At 38.3% G+C, this 22,626-nt stretch overlaps 1 protein-coding gene across 1 annotated transcript in view; it reads right to left on the bottom strand.

Annotated features, from left to right (window-relative positions):
- Positions 1-22,626, bottom strand: part of NRG3 (neuregulin 3) — a 349,526-nt gene that overhangs the window by 62,625 nt on the left and 264,275 nt on the right. The window contains exon 7 of the mRNA XM_039719599.1: positions 11,210-11,236. Within this exon, the coding sequence (XP_039575533.1) occupies positions 11,210-11,236 (27 nt within the window). The remainder of the gene's footprint in view (positions 1-11,209; positions 11,237-22,626) is intronic.

Raw genomic sequence — 22,626 nt, 5'->3', positions numbered from 1 at the left:
GTCACAGTTCCGAATGGAACAGACTGTGTCCCATTTTTGCTAAACTAGCATCACCAGAACCAGGAACCCAGGCTGGACATCCAGGAAGGTGTCTGGAGCACATTTCAATTCTGAATTCACAAGGCATTTGCCACAGCCAGAGTTATACCTGCAGACTTTTAGGCGATTCTGAATTTTCTTTGCACAAGGACTGTTGGACTTTCCCTGAGTGTGGCTGAGCAGACTGTTTACCAAACTGATTTATGGCCTACAGATGCTAAACCCCATCCACAAAGGTGTTGAGGCAATGAAACCATCAAAACAGCTGACACATGGATACTAACACAACTTAAAAGGTATAAGAAAATACAAATCACTTGAAAAAATAAGGCAATGTCATTACATTACTCACCCTTTGAGGAAACAACTCTTGACATAAAAGTTGGATAAAGCAGCATCACTGCCAAGGCATACATTTTAATTGTATTTCAGCTGTCCTCTATCCACAACAATTTCATCAGAGTCAAATAAGAACCTTTGACCCAATACTAACAAGTAAGATATTGGCCATCCAGTGTAGTTCTCACAAATCGCCACTTGCATTCAGCAAAAAATAAATAACAGAATTTCCATATTTTCCCTGAGGTTTAACTGAATATTTTTCACAGGTTTTCTAGAACAAAAACTTGAGTAGAACATGTACTTAAAAGTAGTTTTTTGAAAAAAAACCACACGAATACCTAATTCAAAGAAACAGCATAATTTAAGACAACTACATCTACTTTTTCTCTCCAGTTCACCTTTAAGTAACTTTATAGAATAAATTTAAAGGAATTTGATTTGTTCTATAGGATTTCTTGAGGATTCACTCACCTTCTCCCACCAATGGTCAGCCACCTTATTTCAAGACAGGATTCACTACCAATTGAAAGAATGAGATGCTCTGGTACCACCTTACCTTGAAAAGAGACTCCATCAGGCAAGAGAAATTGTTAAAACATGCTAGATAGATTCACAAGAAAAAACTGTCTGAAATAAAATATTCACTTGTCTTTGTAATTTTCTCTTCATCAGTCATTAAACAAACACCCAACCAAAGCCACTTTCTTGGTTTTGACTTAAGCACATTACCTGAAGTACAGAAGCATAAAACCTTCAGGTAGCAAAATTCAGCAGAAGTCACAGTATCACACTCTCACTGAGGCAGGCTGTTAATCTGAGTTTAATAAAGTCTTATATTTTTTATGATACACTTCCTAACAAAGCACTATGTGCAACTGTTTACAACTCAACAATTTTCAAGGTCTACCCTGTCAGCCCACTGTAATGTACAAAATCTCCAGCCCAGCTGGCTTTGTATTCAGTGCAGAATATGAAGACATCCAGACTTTTCTCATCAGCAGCAAATCGTCCTTATCTTAAAAGCAAATTTAAATTATTTGAATGGGAGTAATGAGCAGAGCATAGAATAAACACAGAAAATGATGTATCTGGTATTTTTCATTAATATCCCATGCATGTACGTATTATAGTGATAAATACATATTTTTGTGTTTCTAAAGCTGATTAACTGTATTTAACACTGCTGTATTCATTTTCTGAGCATTCATATTTTATGAGCTGGTAAAGTTCGTGTATATTGTGATTTCCATTTTTCAAATGCTGCATTACTTCTGGGTACAGGAGAGGGCATTATGATAATAAATGAGTAAAACTTCAGTGTGTGCATGCTGTACTCTCCATTAAAGCTAAATAGAGCAGTTTGTGATACTACTGATTTGTAGTCACTGCTGCAAACAGCAACACACTTAAACAGAGTAAGTTCATTGATCAGCAGATTTATGAAACTAACACAAAAAGAAAGTGCCCAGGAGTACATTAAAAAAAAAAAAAAGAAAACAATCAGGAAGGTACAAAAGATAAAAGGTAGGGAGAAAAAGAATGGAAGTTCAAGAGAAGAACAGAGATACTACCAGTTTTGCACAATTGCACCAAATTACTTGTACATACTCAATTTTGTAACTACTGTTGAGAGATTTATCCAGTTTTTTAGATTTAGGTAAATTGGAGCCAATCAGGAAAAGGACAGGCTCACTTCAAATGTCAGTCTAGTCACACACTGGATGCTGATTTCAGGTTCTGTACATTGTATTAGAAATAACATACATGATACCAAAATATCCACTGACTTCCATGTGTTTTAGTCAGAAATCAAGAGCAACACAAAAGTAACTCTTCTTAAGTCCAACTATAATTCTCAAAATATGCACTCAGCTAACACTCTGAAAACACCCAAAGCCTTTGTAGGCATCAATTTTAAACACTCTTGGTTTGCACTGAGATACTCAACTCTTTACAGCACTGAAGAAGTTTTATCTCATGGCACAGAGGACTGGCAAGAGCTGTCAGAGCACGAGGGAGGCCAGGCTTAGGCAGGCAGTCACCAGCACTGCCCTATGGAAATGCATCAGCTGCCTTCACTCTGTGCTCCTTGCAGTACTTAAAACCTTGAACTTTGAGTCATTATGACCCAAATGAACTGAAATAATGAACTCTGGTCATTATTTCAATGAGAAACAACTTACACACCTAGCAATTAACAGCAAGCTCTGGGAAGCTACTAACAGAAGTAGTAATGCTCTCAATGGCAAATAAACTGATTGTTCTCGGACTTTCATCTCCTCTATAAACTGCTTGCTGTAATTAATTTTGTTTGGCTCTTCCCTTTTACTTTGCATTTCACTATTGAATAGTGAAGACCCTGAATTGTTTTAGTTAGCTCTGCTGAGAATGAATATACTGTCCCATTTTGTGCTCCTCCATTACCAGGTTATTTTTGTATTTCCATTTTTTTTATGTTCTATTTGAATGTGAAACGCAAAATTACCAAGAGACATAAAAAATAGCCATAGAGTGATACTATATTACAATAGAGTTTACTTGGCAAAGCAGGCATAGAGTAGTACATAATTAACTTAGCACAAAAATAAAGAGATCATATTAATTCATATGATAATTACAGGATGACTGATGCAATAGATATAAATACAGTGAGAAAATTACATGAACATGATCCAAAAGGATCTGGATCCATAGTACATGAAAATACCTCATGGTGATTTATTTAACCATTCAATGAAGAAAAGCCACCAGTGGTAAACAAAAAAGTCCATTTGTCATCTGAATGTAATGGTTTACAAGCAACTCAGATTACTTCCACTGTTGTGGAAATAACTGAGCATACAAGAACACCACCTGCACACTCATACACAGGATTTGTTTTTCCCTTTTCCTTTTGTGCTGCTTACACTTGTGTCCCAGATAACGTTGGCTGTTAAGTCGGAAGCAAGACCAACAGATACCCTGGGCCACTGGACAGAGTGTTTTTCAGCAGAATCACGCTTGAAATGAAGACAAACCGATGCTGCTTGGAACAGGAAATGATCAGAAGACAATTTCCAATTGCAATAAAAATATCTTTATTAGAAACTGTCAGCCAGAGTAGGAATATCTCTGCGCTTCTTCACGTGCCAATATCCTACAGCTCCTGCAAAAGAAGAGAAAAGGCAGCGCATGAAACAATAACTTTGTGCTCTATGCAGCGTACTGCCAATTTTTCCACACTGCTTACCCTTCTCTCTCCTCTGCTTCCAGCAATTACTGGCAGGACACCGTCTCTACTCATTCTAGGCAGGACACAGAAGGACAGAAAAAGATTTAGTTCACTGTCAAAACCATTGATTTTTCTATACAACTGCAGTACCCATTACAAAAGCACCACTGCCATGGAACATCTATTGAGGTACTTACGTTCTGCTTCCCAAATCCTTGCATCATTTACTGAATGAGACTTGACGTCTAGGCAGCAGCTCCAAGCAGCAAAAGGGCAAAGCAGCACTGATTCACTGTGGCTGCACAAACGTGGTGCAGATCAGGTGTTTGGAGCCTCTCCTCCTGCGTCAAGATAACCTCAACACACAGTGAGCAACCTTCTACTAATGACAAATCCCCCTCATCCCAAACAACAGATCCCAAGTTCTCACGGACATGTCCAGATGGTACTCACTGCTCTGAAGCCTCCTCCCAGTCCTCTCTCCACTGGAGATAGGAAGTGTCACTGGCAGATCTTGTGGCAGCTGTCTGTAGCACCACCTTTGACACGTGGATCTCACCTTTGCCCTGCTAGGCTTGTTTCAGCAGTGTACAAGTTACTGTCTACATATTTTTGCATCTGGTTAAACTGCAACTGAGCCCAAACAAAGGCCAAATCTCAGCACTGCAAGTCAGGTAATTGCATTAGCATATCGTTGTGTCACTTTTAACAATTCCTCAGGCTCAGCACAGCATTTACCTAAATACCATATTCCAAATGCAGGTTGTGAGACTGACTGGGTATAAGGTCACATTTAAATACACAGCTGTCTGCTCAGTGTTGAAGCCATCTAATTACTCGTATTTCATGATAAAAAGTGTTTAAATCTGAGGCCCACCAGCTGTGCAGGAACCTAGGGCACATGCCCAATCCCAACCAGAATGGACACATAGTATGTGTATGTAGAGACAGGACACAGCAAAGCCCCTCTGTGAGCAAATGAGATGCTGTATCCTCAGCTGAAATCCAGCCTGGGAGCCCATACCCTTCTCTCTGAGGTGCCAAGGAATTTGAAACTGGCACGATGAAGAAGAGGTTTGTACCTCACATTAGGAGGTACACGGAAACTTACCTGCAGGCTTGTACACAACATCCGTTTCTGAGCCTTCACAAATTATTTTCTAATCCACAGGTAACATTTGGATCTTAGTGGCCCCCTATCAGCACACAGTGGAACTGAGTCCACATTCACCTCGGCAGTGACAGAATAACTGTTCTTATGTATCATTAAGGATGATGCACAACCCCTTTTTCACAGCCTGATACAGACCTCACCTAATGCAACTTTCTCCTCCTCCCAATCGAGATCCCAGCAAAACAGAGAAACCCAGACCAGCTCTGGCTTTCTCAAATTGTCAGTACACCTTGTTATCAGCTTTTGGTGTTTAAATTTCTGTAAGTTCCATCACAAGTGATCAGGAGGTTCAGTTAGAGAGATCAGCAGAAACCAAATACTGGGAAAGGTCACCAGAATAAGTTATATATATTAAAACTATTTATCCACTCAGTTAATAGAATTACTATTATGATAAAGCATCACAATAAGGCAATTAATGACACACATAAGTTAACCACACAATAAACCTTGTATTATAAAAATAATGCAAGTTAATCCAACCCAGTTCACTCCCAATACAGAAAGTGCAGATAAATTGGAAAAATGACATATCAAGAAAAGTAAAATGGTAGCACCAAACCAAGATGGTAGATAGGTTACAAAACATTTAGGTAAAAATCTTTCCCTCTCAACTAAACTAGAACCATATGACCTAAACTGAGGCAGCCTGCAACTAATGCACCAGATGCACAGTGACTTTCATTTAGGAGCTATGTTCTCCTAAACAGGTACAACCACTGGCAGAGCTTCCTGCAGCCCCTGAGGAGCCTCTGCTCCATCCCTTGCTCTTACAGCACTCAGGCATCAGCTGTTCCTGTAAAACTCTCTTCTGCTGCTCATGTCTCTTTCCTCTGGAGATGATAAATGACTCTTCTTCCCAGCTAAGTGAATCCCATGGAAAGTGCTGAGGGTCTAAATCCATTTCATGCCTCAGGATGCTATTGTTATTTTGCAGCATACTTAAAAAGGACAGGTATTTCATAAGGCAAACTGAAAGATGAGGTCCCAAGAGCAAAACCTTTAGTGAATTTGGAAAAGATCCCAAGAGTAAAGCCTTTAGTGAGTTTGAAAAGATAAACAGAAGGAGGTAATGAAAATTTGAGGCAGGGTGAAGAACAAAGGGATTCAAGGAGTGATGATGACAGTAGAAAACACTGCAAGTATCAATGCCTACCAGAATAGCCCTTCTTAGCTCTTCAGAAATTTACCAACAGAGTACAGATGAAATCCTTTAAATGCTTATTGTTATTAATAACAATATAATTATTAGAAAGATATGGTTCCATAATTCTGGGGGATGATTGCGATCAGAATCTCTAATAAGATTTTGTGCAAACAGGAGCATAAAAACAGTGTGCCGTATTATCAGCTAAAGATCTACCTGCTTTATACTATAAAAAAGGAGTACAGGGGAAAATGAACTTAATTTCTTTATTTTTTAAACATATATCCTTTAGAACACATACAGTTTTGGTCATGTAATTCAATAAATCTTCATTCATCCTCTCTTCCAGCAAGGACTGCAGCATTACAGAGTTTTATAACAGATAAGCACTTCAAAATGGTAGCTAAGACAAGGACCATCCATGCACACACTGCTTATTTATTATCATTTTCTGGTTGCTACTGCAAAACATTGAGTTTCAGAGGAAAGAATCCAGGATCCCAGGTTTTGAGCTGTGCAAGGACTAATGGACTTTGCCTTTTTATTTCTGGAATACTGGAGAAATATGAAGTTGTTGCACTATTGGTTATCCTGCCCATCAGCAAAACCAACTTTTGCAGTTTGTAAAAATCAAAATACATCGGTCACAGTGTGTGACACAAGGTCACTGGGTCAATCTGGTTAACTGGATCAGGTATTCCCAGAGTCTTACATCACCTTAGCACAATGAGGAGGCAGCAAGAATAGGCACAGTGAAAACACAGCTTGCACCATCTTCTCCAGGGTTAACAGCTGTCAGACTACAGAAAACAGAACACATTTCACACTGTAGTCATTGCAAGGAGATTTATAAAGTTTAATAGGATCCCATTCTTGAGTTACTTTATTACTCTGCTCAATTAAATGCTATTTAATGATTCAGCACTTACAAGATATTATATACCATTCACACTCCATTGACTTCAGTGAAGCTCCTGATTTTTCCAAAAAAGATTAGTAGTTCTGAGGAAAAATATTAACTTTCTGTTTAAGTCTTAAGAATAAACAAATTAAAAGTAGTGACTAAATACAATAATGCTACATTAGTTTTCTGTAATTCACACATGGGGAGATTGAGATTATCACATCAAAATTGTTTACACCACTGATAGTGGTTTAACTGGTAAGCAGCCCAAGGATAAAGACTATTTCATGTTATGTCTGTATTTCCATCAAAAACTGCAGTGGCTATTGCAATTTATTGGAGCATTTTATTTCCAGCTGTACCCACCATGAATTACTGTTACAGCATAAAAGATCATCACTCTGGATCATCAGAGTAGGTGGTGTAGGCAAGTTGCTGAAACAATTGTGTTTGTTCCTGTGTTGTAGCAGGTTATTCCAATACTCACCTTTGTGCTTTATGCCTTAGCACAACTTTACTCATCCTCAGTGTAAAAAATGAGTTGAAAAGGCAACTCCTTGTCTCAGGCACTGGCCTGTACCTCAGAACATCCACAGATGACTCTCTCAGGTAATGATTTCACCCTACAGCTCCACAACAGCTTTCAGCTGCTGCCTGTTGCTCCAAAGTGACCATGTTTGCTGTCACAGGTATTGCCCCTCATCAACATTTTCACCAGAAAGGTCAATCATTCCACCCTGAAGTGCAGGTAACCACTTGGGTCAAAAAATGATTATAAGCTGTAGATACTTGTACCCCCATGCTCTCTAATGCTAATGACACATCACTTAATTTTGTTCATTGTATAAAAGCTGCTGCTTTGATAGTTTTTTTAAACAATCTCTCTTGCTCACATACATGTTACCAACCACGAGCCTGCTTCCCATTGACACAGAATTGTTAATGCTGCTCAAAGGTTTCCAGTTTGTAGGAACATGATGACAACTTTTCCTTACTTTTGTGTTGGAAATATGAATAAAATTGCATGTATCCTCATTGGTGAGACACAGGGCACCAGACAGACCAGGGGAGCTGCAAGGTGCTCTCCTCACACCGCTCTGCTCCCATATGAGGAGGGGAGAGGACACAGCCAAGTCTGCACCCTCTGACAAGGAAGAAATAGTTTCTGTGGTACTGAAAGATATATGAGGAGGGGAGAGGACACAGCCAAGTCTGCACCCTCTGACAAGGATAGTTTCTGTGGTACTGAAAGATATCCCCTTGAGAGCTGAGGAATCTAAATTCAGAAAGCCTTAAAAAAAACCCTTAAAAATCTTACTGCAACTGAGACTCTGAAGCAGAGAGATTAAAAGACCTTGCCCAAAGCCTGTCCAGGAGATTGCATCAGAGATGGATATTGAATCAAGTGACAATAAGACACAAGACCTTTTTTCTTTTTGGATTTGATGTACTAGAAAGTATAAACCATTTCTTTATCACCAGAAGTTTCATAAAGCTGGACCACTGATGACAATACTTCAATCCACAATTTTAAGGACATAGTGTCCCTTGACGACATACTTGGCTTTCATTTAATTCAGAAGGAGCTACACATGAACACATCAGAACCACACATGAATTGCTACATTTGCAATATTTTAAAACAGATTTGCCACATCAATATGCCTGCCTTTGTCTCTGCTACCCATACAAAGAAACAGACAGTGTAAATCAATATCAGCAGAAATATTAAAGTAACAGGTATTCAAGTTTTGCAATGCACAATACTGAATATTCTACAGAACACAAACCTGACAAGACCCAGACAGGAAATGGGGTGGGAGACCATGAGCAAGGTTTACACAAAATTCAGTGTGGCACATAAACTGAATGCCTCATTCTTGTTCCCAAAGTACTGTTTGTGAGAGAGGGGTCCAGCAGGAAGGAGATTTCAACAGGGAAAAGCAACAGACACTGCCCCTACTGAGCACTGGTATGGACTGCCAGAGGAGCTTGTGGGGGAAGGCAGTACCAACTGGGTCACAACAGGATACACAAATTCATGGGCCGCAGCTGCCTAACAGGACAGTAAAAGGACTGGCTATGTATACACACTTCACTGCCCCTTGAGAGTCCAGCAAAAAAAAAAAAAAAAAAAAAAAAAAAAAGGAAGAAAAAAAGAAGATAATGACTACACTTATCTACCTTCCTTGGCAAACGCACACTAAAGTAGGAGTGTAGTTTCAGTGCACATTTCATCTGTCCCCTTGCACACTCTACAGACAGATGTTCCCACTGACATGAGGTTTCAGCTTTGTCTGCCATGGAAGGAGTTCAGCTGGCCCTGGCAATCCAAGGTTTACATGGTTTAATGGTTTTCAAACAAAATTTCTGGAGAATGATGATGAAAATGGAATTTCTAGGGCAACTGAGCCCACAAATGCAATGAAAACATTAGAAAGAGTGTTCTCTGGATTACATACAAACAAAGCAAATTCAGCACTGTCTCTACACTGTTGTTTTTCTAGTCAGAAAACACTCTTTGCACTAACTGTTATTATTTTCTACAGTCCAGAACTAGACTCATTGTAGAGGCTTTACAGAAGTGTCCCTAATTTGATGAGCATATTGTCTGAACTCTCCGTGCACAGGCTGTAGATTTCTACTGTGCTACATGTACAGCAATGATTCCATGCATGCTTTCATTTCCTAAGTAAATCTTCATGAAGACTAGAGGAGGATTTAAGAAGCACAAGCATTTCAATTTTGCATATGATTCCAGAACTTGCTTTTTTCTAGCCCAGAGAAAACAACTTCAAGCCTCATTTTATGCTGCTGTCATAATATTTTCAGGCTTGAGACACAAGATTTCATTAATTTTTATGCCATCAGGATCTGCTCCAATATTAAATTTAAAAAAAAAATCTGAGAGCTACTCATATGAGAGGATGATTCTGAGCCAAGATTTCAGGGACTGGCTTATTTCATGCCTTAAAGAGATGTCTTAAAAAAAACAGAGGAAACTGAAAGTCTCAATATAAAATTAAAATAATTCAGCTTTGCCACTTGGGTTACATTTTCCTGTTTCTTAAAGAAAGGTTCACTCAATTCTATGCATCTATGCTCCTTATCCTCTTTTACATATATGCTTATCCTTCAACTTATGCCTCAAGACTGCTGCTCACAATTTAAGTGATATATGCAGGATATATGCAGAGCCTTTCAAGTAACCATTCCCCAGCTGTGCTTGTCCACTAAAGCTTTGAAGGCACTTGCATCGATTCCACTGGCACTTTACAAGCCTCATATAAAGTGAAGTGAAAAACAAAACCTCTGGGCTTCATGAACCAGTTCCCTAGAGAGAACAGTGCCCTAAGATTGGCACTAACCCAAAATCAGTAGGACAAAATCCCTGAACTGCTGGCTCTCCTCTTGCTCCTGCAGCCTGCCATGCAGTTAATACCCAGCACCATATTGGGTTCTTGACAATCTATACCTAACTGGTCAACAAAATACCCAACTTGGAACTTAAAATCAATAAGTTATAAGGCTCTTAATTATAAAATCTAAAAAATCAAGTAAAACTTAGCATAGGGAAAGAGCATAATAAAAGTAACTGGTTTGTGACTTCAATAGGAATTTGCATGCTTTTTATTATAGTGTTTTCATTCATATTTAATGGTTTATGCAAGCTGTTCTTACACAAAGGACCAGTAACTCTGTTAAAGATGGATCTCAGCTTCCTTAATCTGAAGATCACCAGCTGAGAGGTGATCTGTTAAGCCTGTCATTCCATGAGGCTATGAACACATCACAGAGCTGCAGCTGAGCCAACAGAACGTTACCTTCCATTCCAAAATTGTTAGGAGAATTATTCATTCCATTTTTATCTTTTTTCCTAACCAATTTAACTTTTCCCACAGAATGATGGATCTTTGATTCTTTTCTTAAAAGTATTTCTCTGATTTGAGAGAATTTTCTTTAATAAGATGGTTCTTATTAAACCTAGTTAAATTTAATATTGTAATTAACAACAAATTCTTAACAAAAGAAAAAAAATCTGATTTAAAATTTACTTTCCTCTACATTAAAAAGTTAGTCACTCTACCCTAAAATCACATATAAAATACTATTCCTCAAGATTATATGGTCACATAACCTTTATGCTATGTTTCATTAAATACCAATGAAATACTAAAACATTATTATGTATGTTTTAAGCTCTATAGCAGTGGACAAGAGAAAAAATTAAACCTTCATACAATTTCAAATGTAATAGGCAAATATAAAAGGAACACAATCCAAAACCCAGAGGTGGAGGTCATGGGTGTCTTCCCATTAACTTCCATGTTCTTTGGACTAAGGAACCAAGATAAATCTGAGCAATTGAAAGGAAGAGAAGTTAAAACTTACCCATGAATTCAATTCCTAAATGGTCTGCTATACTCATGAAAGCATGTAAAAGAAAAAAGAGAAAAGAAACAGACATGTTAGCGACAGAGTAAAATATAAATTTACCTTGATACAGCAGTGCTGCAGAACAGTGTGGGGTCTAAAACAAAGACACAACTCTGACCCTCAAAGGTGGAATTTAGGGCACTCAGCTGTCACATGAAGGGACATGTATTTGGGGTAGGAAATGAATGCCTTTATATTTGGCTTTATGTTCAAGGCAACTACCTAAAGGGACTTCATCTTCCCATCCTCCTGAACTGCTCTCTCAACCTGCTAACCACTGTCCTTAGTTAGACAAGGTTCTTTCTTCCATTTCCTCTGACAGGAACCCAAACCTGAAGAGATGAATGGAAGGCTTTCACTGAGTTTGGCAGCCCTCAGCACAGCACAGCAGCCACACTTGCAGCCAACTTGACTCCTACCTGATCTCTGCTGCACAACAAAATCTGACAGCAGCAAAGAGAAGCCACGTTCCCAACTTGGCCATCACACAGACAGGATGCAATAATTTCATGACATCTCAAGTGAAGCAAAAATCTTAACACTTTTAGAATATTGACTGGATTACCACAAGGACTTCTAAACATTTCAGGGCCCTTTTTTTACACAAGGAATTAGACTCCTCCAAGAACTACATAGCAAAGCTAAAAGATTTTCCAATATAAGCTAGTTTAAACACTTCATTTTATTGCCAACTCTGCTACCTGGGACAAGATCATGGAATATTTGGGTTTCTGTTGAAAATGCTGGGAATTCTTCTCCTTTTGCACCCTTTCAATCCACCCCTAAGAAGGCACCAAACATCAGCTTGCTAATTTCACTTAGCATACAGATCTATAGAACAGCTGATAAACTCCACATTTTATTTTCATGCAGAAGGCAAAACATGCACTTCGAAAGCAAAGAACGCAAGATGATGGTATATGGCATAACTACCTTGTTAGCATGGTGTTAGGAAAGGCACATTATGCAAGTTTAGTGACAAATGAATCTTTCCTTTTGAAAATACATAACTCAAAATCATACATATATGTATTCCACATAACTATCTTCTAATCTGTATTCTTGCACTCACACAGATATACACTCAAATATCACATACAAACATCTCTAGTACATCTGACAGGAATGTAAATTTTTATAAGAATGTAATTTTTATAAAAGCATGAGATCAGATATATCAAAAGTGCATCAAACATACTATATCTACCGAGATTTGTAGCTTTTCTCCCCATCTAATTTTCTGTACCTGTGAAATTTCCAAATGATATCTACATGCAATTCATACCTTTGCATCCTTCTGTAAATCAGGTCAAAATGCAATTGAAAATTCCTTACTTTAAAAAATGATAGCAGAGATCAAAGCACCATAATCTGGTCTCCAAGGAACTAAAGATATTGACACATGGAAGAAGATCATATAGCATTGTCTTCTTAAGTCTATGTAGAACAACTGAAAAAATAATTCTTCTTTCCTAGCTTGGCTACACACCTTCTATACCTGTTTGCCATTTGCAACCTACATTTCTCCCTTTGAGTTCACCAACATGGTTAAAAACCACTTCCTCAAAAAGTAGATACAAAAAATACATTTCCTTTAAAAAGATGAAAAAAGGCATTTCAGTTCATATTTGAGTGGCTTATACTTAAGTGAGAATCAAGGATGTATGGAGCCTTCCTGGGAAACATGTTCAGCTGGAAAGGGTAGAAACATGTCAGGTGATTTATTTTTAATATCTCATGTGCATACAACTTCAGCAGCCAACATTATATATATTGCTGACAGAGCTGATTTCCCCAGACTACGATAAAAGGATGTCCAGTGGGATAAACCTTTACAATAAAATATCCAAGCTGCCAATCAAGTAGTAGTTCAACAAGCTCTGTGAGCAGCTATTTGGGAACAGAAAACAAGGAAATGGTAACTCTGGCAAGGCAGCACACATGGTTATGGCCATCACTGCCCCTTGGTGACCAGGCACCAGCCCAGCGAATGCTCTCACTTGCACTGCTGTGGTGCAAATCAGCAGCTCCAGCTTTGGAGATGGCTTTGTCCCCTCTTAACAACAGCAAGAAACTGTCCCAGCAGGTCCATGTGAGAGACACACAGCAGCAGGAAATAACCAGCAGGGCTGGTGGGGGATGTGAGCTGTGGTGGTGACCTGAGACTGAACCAAACACTAAAATGTGAAGTATTGACCCTGGCAATTCACGGTGTGACAAAGAAATGTTCTATTGCTGCACAGCCGTGGTGCACGGATGATGAATTGCCTGCAGAGCACTTCCCTGGACACAGCAAGTGCAATGCCAAGTAATTCACCATCCAGAAATGGACTCTGGTAAAAAAAAAATGCATATGAGAGCTATAAATGTGCTGAAGCATGGGTGCTGCTCCACAAGATGGGGTCATTAACCAAATAATGCGACTGTATTTTACTTCTGTTATTGTGTTTTCTTTTTTCTTTCTGGTATTGCTATGTTCTTAGAAACTAATATATTTCTCAGATAGAAATATTATTCACGTTTATTTTTTCATTTTATCAGTATTTCTCCATTTTCATGTTGATGTGGGAAAAATACTGTGCCTTATACTCCTGGCACCATAGTAATGTGTTGCTAGTATTAAAGCCTTTTTAATTTATACTGTCTAAACACATACACACCTGTGAATACTTGATAACGAGGACAAGAGAAAATAAATTTGCAGTCACTAATGGATTAATTTATTAGTGCTCCACAAAACAACATACTGCCTTGTGTCTGGATTGTGGTTTGCTGCAGCTTTTTTCTTAGTCATTATTAACAGTATGAACAGAAATATAAACTCAACATGTAAATCTAACTGAAAAAGCATGGACATGGAAGTACCCATTATAAAACTCTGCAGACATTTTAACCTCTTCTAAGGACAAGCTGACTTTGGCATAAAGACAGCTTTAAGAAATCACAGCAACAGCAAAGTATTTTCCTCTACAAATGAAATTTATCGCTTCAAATAAACTCATAAGAGTTGTTAAATTGTCCTTGGTAGATGATTGCCTTGACCACAAAATGCAACATGATAATATGCTGGGAGCTACCCTGGGACAGCTCAAGTATTCTGAACAGATTATCTGTCTGGAAGGAACAGGACTAAATTTTCCTTTTAAGTATTAGACCAATAAAACTTGGTCTGAAATAAAATCCTGAAAATCCTTCCATTCATAAAGCAGCTCAATTAGGACACTACCTGAAGATAAACTGCTGCTCTCTTACCCATTGTGCTTTGTGATGTTTGGCAGCACATGGCTATCTATCAGCCTATTTGTATACCTAATGAAGCAAAACCCATAATCAGTTATATATATAATACATACATATATATCTGAAACTATAGGGTTTCTTTGAAGCATATTTTTGGTGCTTCATTCTGCGTGTGAGCACACAGAGTAACGGGACAAGGGATTTATCTATCCAGCAGGAAGGGTTCATTGCCCCTATATTCTCTCCTCATGGGCAAACTGACCAACGCTCTCAGAATTTGGTTGTTTTGTTGGGATTTTTTTAATATCAAAAGAAAAAGCAACAGCATGTAATGATGTATTTTAAAAATCTTGGTTATTCAAGAGCACAAAATTTGATTTTGCTGTTTGCTTCAGAGAAATTCTAGTAATTAGTTTCTGTAATTAATTTACACAAAAGTACTCTTCAAAATGTTTGGTGGCATAGGAAAACTAATTGAAGCTGTTCAGGGGAATCAGAGTCATAAAATCAAATTAATTCAACTACTGATTTTTTAAAAAAAATCTTCACTGAAACACATGGAAGAAACTTCCCGCTCTGAGACATTTAAAAATGGATCAAACTAAATCCTGAGAATGATCTTGAATCAGCTATTACTGGGACCTTCCTTTTACCCTCTCTGATAAACAGGACTACTAAAATTTTTCCAGATTAAAAATCTCCCTGGAAACAGGTAGAAATGACAGTTGAAGAAATGATAACAACTTAGAAAGAAGGCAATAAATCTATAAAACAAAATTTCACAACCTGCTAGATTGCCAGTGTAAACAATGAAAGAACATTTACACTCCCAATTTGCATAGATGCAGTTAAGTCCTTGAAGTCCTCAATGCACGAAAGTAAATACTTAAGACAAAATGTAAAGGTTAATTGCCTTATCCATTTATTTGTAAAGAAAAAAAAAATACAAAGGAAGGGAAAAACCCCAGGCTTGCTGTGAGTATTTGCCTGGCTGTGGAAAGATTCATAACGTAGCCTTGGAGGGGTCCACAGGATCCCCTCACCCACTATCAATTCCATAACCAAGAAAAACTTTAAAAACATCCATCAAAACCTCTTGTCATATAAATTATACAAAGTGCTGAATAATGGAATAAACTATTGATTTTCTTTTCCTTTGAATGACTAAAGCCCATGGCTGTGATTTTCATTGCAGAGGTGGAAAGACTGTTTCAGGCTTAAATAACAGCAATGCTCCCACCTTCAGGTTCAAGATAACTTGGAAACTCCAACTATTTACCTCACCTGCAGCATGCAGACTCAGAGAATTAAGCTAGTCTCATTTCAATTAATTTTTAAGATCTTAAATTATCTCTGCAGCTAATAAAGTCAGTAACTTCTCTTTGAGGCACTGTGTTGGATATTAATGGAAAGAACTCAGTCTCACCAAGCAACATAAGCAATCTGTACTGATATTCACAGTACTGTAAATCAGTACTGATTAATTTTTACTACTATAGCTATAAATTCAGCAGAAGAAATAAACATATCTAATTTCAAATCAGTGAGTAGCCTATTGATATTATATTTTTAAACTTATTAAGCACTTGCAGAACGTATTTAAGAGTTTTATCAGATTCAGGCCAAAATATTTATCATCAGGTGTCAGACAAATGCAGCAGCTTTATTTCTCCCTGAATAACCCGTTGTTTTCAGCAATGAGATGAGGAAGCTGGTAGATATTAAATGCTGCTGCTATATTGAGACACATTTTTACTCATTTTCTTAGCATTCATAAATCAACACAAGTGTTCAACACATACAAGGACTTTAATTCATCCCAGAGTACCAGCAAGTAAACAGGATGTCCACACACTTTGTCTCCAGTCAGACAACTGGGAGATGCTTTCTTACTGTATTTGCTAAAAACATAATCCTGTTTCTGTGGAAAGTGTCAAATGTAAATGAAGCTGCCTGATAGACCTCATAGCTGATGGTGACAAGATTATTTATGAGGTTTGCTCTAAATATATGTGGGAAATGATAAACCTGTGTGATCACTGTCAGATCAGCCTCCCCCGGCACGACGAGCCTGCAGTAAACATTGCACATTACAGTCTGGTTACTTGATTACTGACATCAGCATAAGCTACTATAACCAATGAGTCTGATAAATACTCCCAGAAAAATCAAGGTTTCTCTGATATTATGCAGTTTTGACAGATCAATAAACCCGTGCTAGCACTGTAATTGCAAACACCGTACTTTTTTTTTTTATGTTCCTTACCAAAGCCTCTCATCTCCTGTAAAGTTTCTTTCCCTCCCCTGCCTTTCCGGGCTCCACACACCACACCCATTTTACATTCCCATCTAAAAGACCAACCTCACAGACCAGGTTTTCTGATGGTGCTAAGGACCACACAAAAACAAAACACTGGTGTAGCTATGTGACCTACTTCTACAATTCTGAATTCTTTTCCTGGGCTTCCACAACAAATATGACAATGACTGCATTTGTTCCACAGTCTCAGCTGCAAGGTAGGTGATTGCAGCACTGTCACAACTGAGGAACCACTGGGAGAACTGGGCTATGGAAACATATTCTTCTATCCATCCGTGTCATTTCATTACCACAACAGTTCCTGCAGAGCCCAGACTTGTCCTGCCTCAAATCCTGGTCCAGCCCCTCAAGCCTGCTCCAGGTCTGCACAGTGGAATCATGCTGCCTCTGCAGATGGACCTGTCTTCGTCTGCAGGAGTGCTGGAAAATGGGTTTGAATGCATTTATCTACACTGAGCTTAGATATTCTCAGTCATTAAGCACTTCCTGTGAATTTCAGTTGCAATTGGCAGGATTAGTGATGCAGAGTCCTTTGGAAATGCCAACCTTTACACTGGCAAAACTGGTCCTTTCCCAGCTATGTTGCAACAAGGTCTCATGAAGCTAAATAGGAGAGGGAAGTGGAATCATATTGATGGTCAAAACCCAAAAAAGCACATTCATTACTTCCAAAACATGTGATCTGGAAAGTTTTTGGAACTATGTGTATGAACTAGATTATCTGTGTTGTCATAGGTGTAAAAGATTTCACTTGACTGCAGTATTTTGTATGTGAAAAAATCCTGTTCTGGTTAAATAAGTGACACAAAATGTCTGTTAAAGTAGGATAAGCCTATAAGTTTCTTAGAAATTACTATAGGGATTTTTGCACTATTATTTCCAAATGGGTGTGTGGTAATATGGGTCTGTAAAATATAACCAGCCTCACAGAAACACTAAATGAATTGCTAATAGCTCCCTCATCTTATCAACATACGACATTTAATAAACATTTTTCACGCTAAATGTTACTTTATTCCTTCCACAGATCATTAAGCTGTCCTTCACTTGCCTACTACAAGAAAATGTTTCAGATGCAATCCTATTTACTGCTCTCTAAAGGCATAGAGCATTTCGTAGGTTTTTGTCAATTTCTTAAAACTAATTACTTACTTCAACTTCAGGATAAGGAATGTGCATAATTTTGTGGTAAAAAAACCCAAAAAAACAACCCACAGCCTTATTCCCTAATGTTTCAAGTAATTTAGTTCTACTGCAGTCAAAAAACAAACAGGCAGAAGCAGAACGCAGGTATTTACAACAAGATTTTACAATATTAACTGAAGGTTTTAGAAGCTGTGCACTGTACATCTCCAATGACAAGAAAGTTGACATATTTGTTGATATGCATACTTTGTTGCCTAGATAGCTGATCTGAGATTTGCAGCAAAGAACTTGAGAGACCCAGACATTTTTGAAACATGCTGTTTTTTGTCTGTGTTGATTTGGGAATCCACTTTTCTTTAGGAATCCAATTTTGACAATAACAACTATACTTGCTGTACAATTTCTTACATTGCTTCATTTTAAATAATTTAAGATGAGGAAAGAGAATTACTTAAGCTTACTCCAATTACTCTGTGCATGTTTTTCACACATGGACTAAGCTGCTGCATTTCTGAGACTCATTTCCAGCAGTTCTGTGCTACAGGCTCAGAAGACAATACAAGAACATAAGGTTTTCATCATAATTTTATCAAATTTTTATCAAATTTACTGTCTTATGGGGAAGTACTTCTGTGTCAGGAGTCTCTCAACTCACCCTCCTGAAACATCACAAGTTTAACCAAGACCTCCAACGCTCTTCCAAATTTACTGAGTCCTTTCTCAGGGAAACCAGGCATGGAAGTGCCTTTATGCCTCAAATCCAGCTGCAGATAAGCAACCCACAACTGTGGGGTGCTTAAAAGGGTTTGATTTGAAAGAGGTTGTTCTCAGCTATGTAGATCTGCCCTATTAGCATCACTCCTATTTGTTTTTCCTTTTAATTTCCCAGGGATACACACTTGAAAGTTTTAAAGACTATTGCAGTGAACTTTATCAGAGAACACAGCCTTTGTCCAACATCTCTTGAGATTCAAGGGGGGAAACACAGAATGACAGTTCACAAAAATATTCCCATGCCTACAAAATATATAGCAGGTAACTGACCTGGGCACATCTCTCCTTTTTTCAATGCTAAGCCACTCTAATAATTTTATAACTCAACTATAGCATTGTGGTTTCTTTTGAAAAACTGCTACATATTTTCTTGTCGTCCAAGCATGCAAGCCATGCACATACACAGCACAGCTTGCTCTGCATTCATGCTCTATGTGGTGTTAAATATTACAGAGATAAAAGTTCAGGTATGTGCAAGTGCTAGAAAAACCACATTTTTTGGTTTGTTTTTGCTAACTGAAAAATTTCTATCAATACACTTTGTGATTCCATGGAAATATTTTATTTAAAGCTGGTGAGTAAACACAGACACATAACATGAATATTTTGCCATAGAGTGTTTTCAGATTAATAAAAAGGCTTCTTGAAGGACAGCTTCAGTACTTAAATTTGAGTGCTCTCTCAAGTCACCTACCAGATGCTTTTGCCAAACTCAGTCCTTTGAGGTTGGTGCACTGTATGAGCAGTCCTAATGGAAATACACTGGCAATTGTCAGCTTGTTTATAACATCAAACCCCAATCAGAGGACGGGAGCAGAAGAACTCTGTTTTCCTCTAAGCTAAAATGTTTTCTTGACATCTGAGGATGATTTGTTCAAGCTAATCAATACCAAGGCAGGCCTGATGGGAAAGCACCGTGACTTGGACAAAGCTCTGCGGTGCACAGAGCACTGTGTCAGAAATGCCACTTGTCAATTGAGAGACTGAGATATTTTCTGAGATGTGAAAGCTACAGCGCTGAGGTAGCAAGGCACCAAGGAAATGTCTCTCTTACCTGGAGCTGTAACAGTTCAAATGGTGCGCCACTTGTATTTGACCATGTGTGTTGGCACACATATCCTGACAGCATCAGACCAACGTGTTTACGACTCCATAGACAAATAATGTAACAAACAGTGGGTAACAAATAATGTCCCACACCATGCAGTCATGCAAATGCAGTCATGGCTTTCTGCCATGCCTATCCTGCCTTGCTTATGGAAATATATTCTGCTTAGAAGTGATTAGCTAATAATGCAAACAACCAAGTAGCAGCAAAAATGAATGGCAAGAAATGCTATTTCTCAGAGCTTGAGCATCTTGTGTAATTTTAGATGCAAGCCATGAATTTATGACTTCAGATATGTAGGAAACAATGAGAAAATTACTTAACTGCTTATCTGTTTGAACATTGTTAAGGGTTCAAATCCTTTACTACCATGACTACGTTAGAGCATTAACTACTATAAATACCCATAACAAAGGTGGTCTGAAATCATTAATGTTGGGCATGAACAATATGACTCATCCATGAGATTTAAAGCAGACAGGGCTGTGATAAAAAGAATCATTAGCAGCTATCACCAGCAATAAAAAATAGCATATTGGAACAAAAGTGTATGATGTGCACACAACCCAGAACCACCTACAGCAAGAGCAGCAAAATGAAAGCTGCTGTTTGCCCTCATTTGTATATGGGGATGCACTGCAATTAATTGTTAGGAATATAATGTGAGAATGGTGCCAAAGGGCCCCATATATAGAAATATTAAACTCCTGGAGTGTAACTGCTATCGCAGAGCCATTCAAACAAATGAATTGCCTGTGCACAGATCAGATGCAAGCCAGCACCACCAGGATGGTGCCTTGTGCTGATGCCTGCAGCACTGACAGCACTCCTGGCCCTCGGGCCAGCTCACCACTACTGCAGCACCCCACACAGACCAGCATGGGACAAAGAAGGAGCAAAAAGGGGGAAAATTCATTCCACCACCTTCATAAACACAAACTACTATTTAAATCTAGGCAAAGTGGCTTAGATGAATGTGCAACTTAGGACTTCACAGAAGACTGAAGAGCTCCTGTGGCCTGTCTCCCTTGAGATACCTCAGTAAAAACTGACCTTCAGATGATCAAAGTGCACTTGTTTTCTTTCTTCTCCTTTCATCTCCATTCCACAAACTTTAAGGTGCCTCAAAGAATTTAATAGCTCCCAATAAATCTTAGAGAACATTCACCCATCAAAGATCTTTTTCCCTTCCAGGCTTGAGACACTTTACCTTACTCTGATAGATCTTAACAGTATTGAATACAATGTTCCTCTTAAGAAGACCTTAATACTAGGGCATAAATTATTTTGACAAACAAAAGCAGGGCAAAAGGAAGGTCTGTATTCTTTTCCACTGTAACAAACTAGATGTGTCAGCAAGCAAATTAGTTTTGTAGAAGAGTCTAGAAAATGGAAATAAAATAAAATAATGTTATAGCCTGCTTAGATTTGTAGATTTTTTTTAATTAGTTTTGTAGAAGAGTCTAGAAAATGGAAATAATGTTATAGCCTGCTTAGATTTGCAGATTTTTTTAAAATTTATTTTTGTGTGTGCGTGTGTGTGGTTTGCTTCAAATCAGCAGGATTTTGCTCAGAGCAAAGTTGTGAGATCAAGTCACAACTTTTAACTCCTCTTAGGGCTATTCAACTTTTACAAAACCATCAATGTGGAAAGAAGAGCTCTCCTTTTCCATGCCTGGCTCCATCTCTGCACCTTCCTTCACACTTTGGGCAACTCTTAAACTTTGCAAATGGATGAAGCAGCAGAGCAGGCACTGAGTGCTCTGTGAGAACTGACCCAGTGCTACCACAATCCCAGAGCAGAGCCCAACCCCAGAGGTGCACACACACCTCAGAGGGCAGGGAAATCTCCAGGCACAGCTCAAACACATCAACTGCCTGTCCCTGTGCTGCCCAAAGCATTTAGTTTGCTAAAAACTAAATACAAATATAGAAAACATCTGGGTTTCTTTTTCTTTTCCTTATCATCGGTTGAGCTAGGGGTATGGAAATCACTTTTTCATGAGAGGTAAATGAATTTTGAACCAAGGTCTGTATAAGAGGAAAATGAGTGAACACTGCAGCATCTTCAGCTTATAAAGTCTTTGAATAATGTGCTACCCACATGAAATAGGATTTGCCCCTTAAAATGTCAGACTCTGAGAAATCACACCTGTATAAGGTCACAAAGTAAGAATTATTGCACCTCACATGTAAATTCCAATAAAATCTCTAGGAAACGCTACAAGCTATTTCTAGCAGAAACACAGGATATTGTACTGAAAGGTCTTATTTTCTTAGCAAGTCAGAAAACCAAAGGTGTATGGGACCCAAAAAGAAGAAAATGCTTTCAAATTACAAGAGAAATACATAATACATCAGCATTTCAGAAGGAAAACAAGAAATCCTGCTACCTCTGAACATTTTTATTTTTCTTAGGTGAAGCTGCATTGTGAATTCATTCATTTAGGAATACAGTTACATTGACAATAAGGTGGGTTAAATGGACTTGCATTTTATCTGCCAACTTAGCCTGCTAAACTGAGGCAAAACTGGCAAATGACCTCACAACTGACAGGACCATGGCTGCTGTGCTGGAATCCTCCATGAAAAATTCAATTTTTCACAATGGCATTATTACAGAGGAAACAGTCATAAAGGTGTGAAACACACTGCAATCTGTTCACAAAGCTCAATATGGTGAAGGGAAAAGAGACAAAGACACACTTCTGCTGTGATTTATGTTTGAGGCTTGCAATTTCAGGTAGCAAGTAAGATCAGAAGGAAAATTAACCTAAAAGATGG

This window comes from Passer montanus, unplaced genomic scaffold (genome assembly GCF_014805655.1).
Source record: "Passer montanus isolate IOZ18808 unplaced genomic scaffold, ASM1480565v1 scaffold42, whole genome shotgun sequence".
NCBI classification, from domain to species: domain Eukaryota; kingdom Metazoa; phylum Chordata; class Aves; order Passeriformes; family Passeridae; genus Passer; species Passer montanus.
This window is presented reverse-complemented; position numbering and strand designations above follow the sequence as displayed.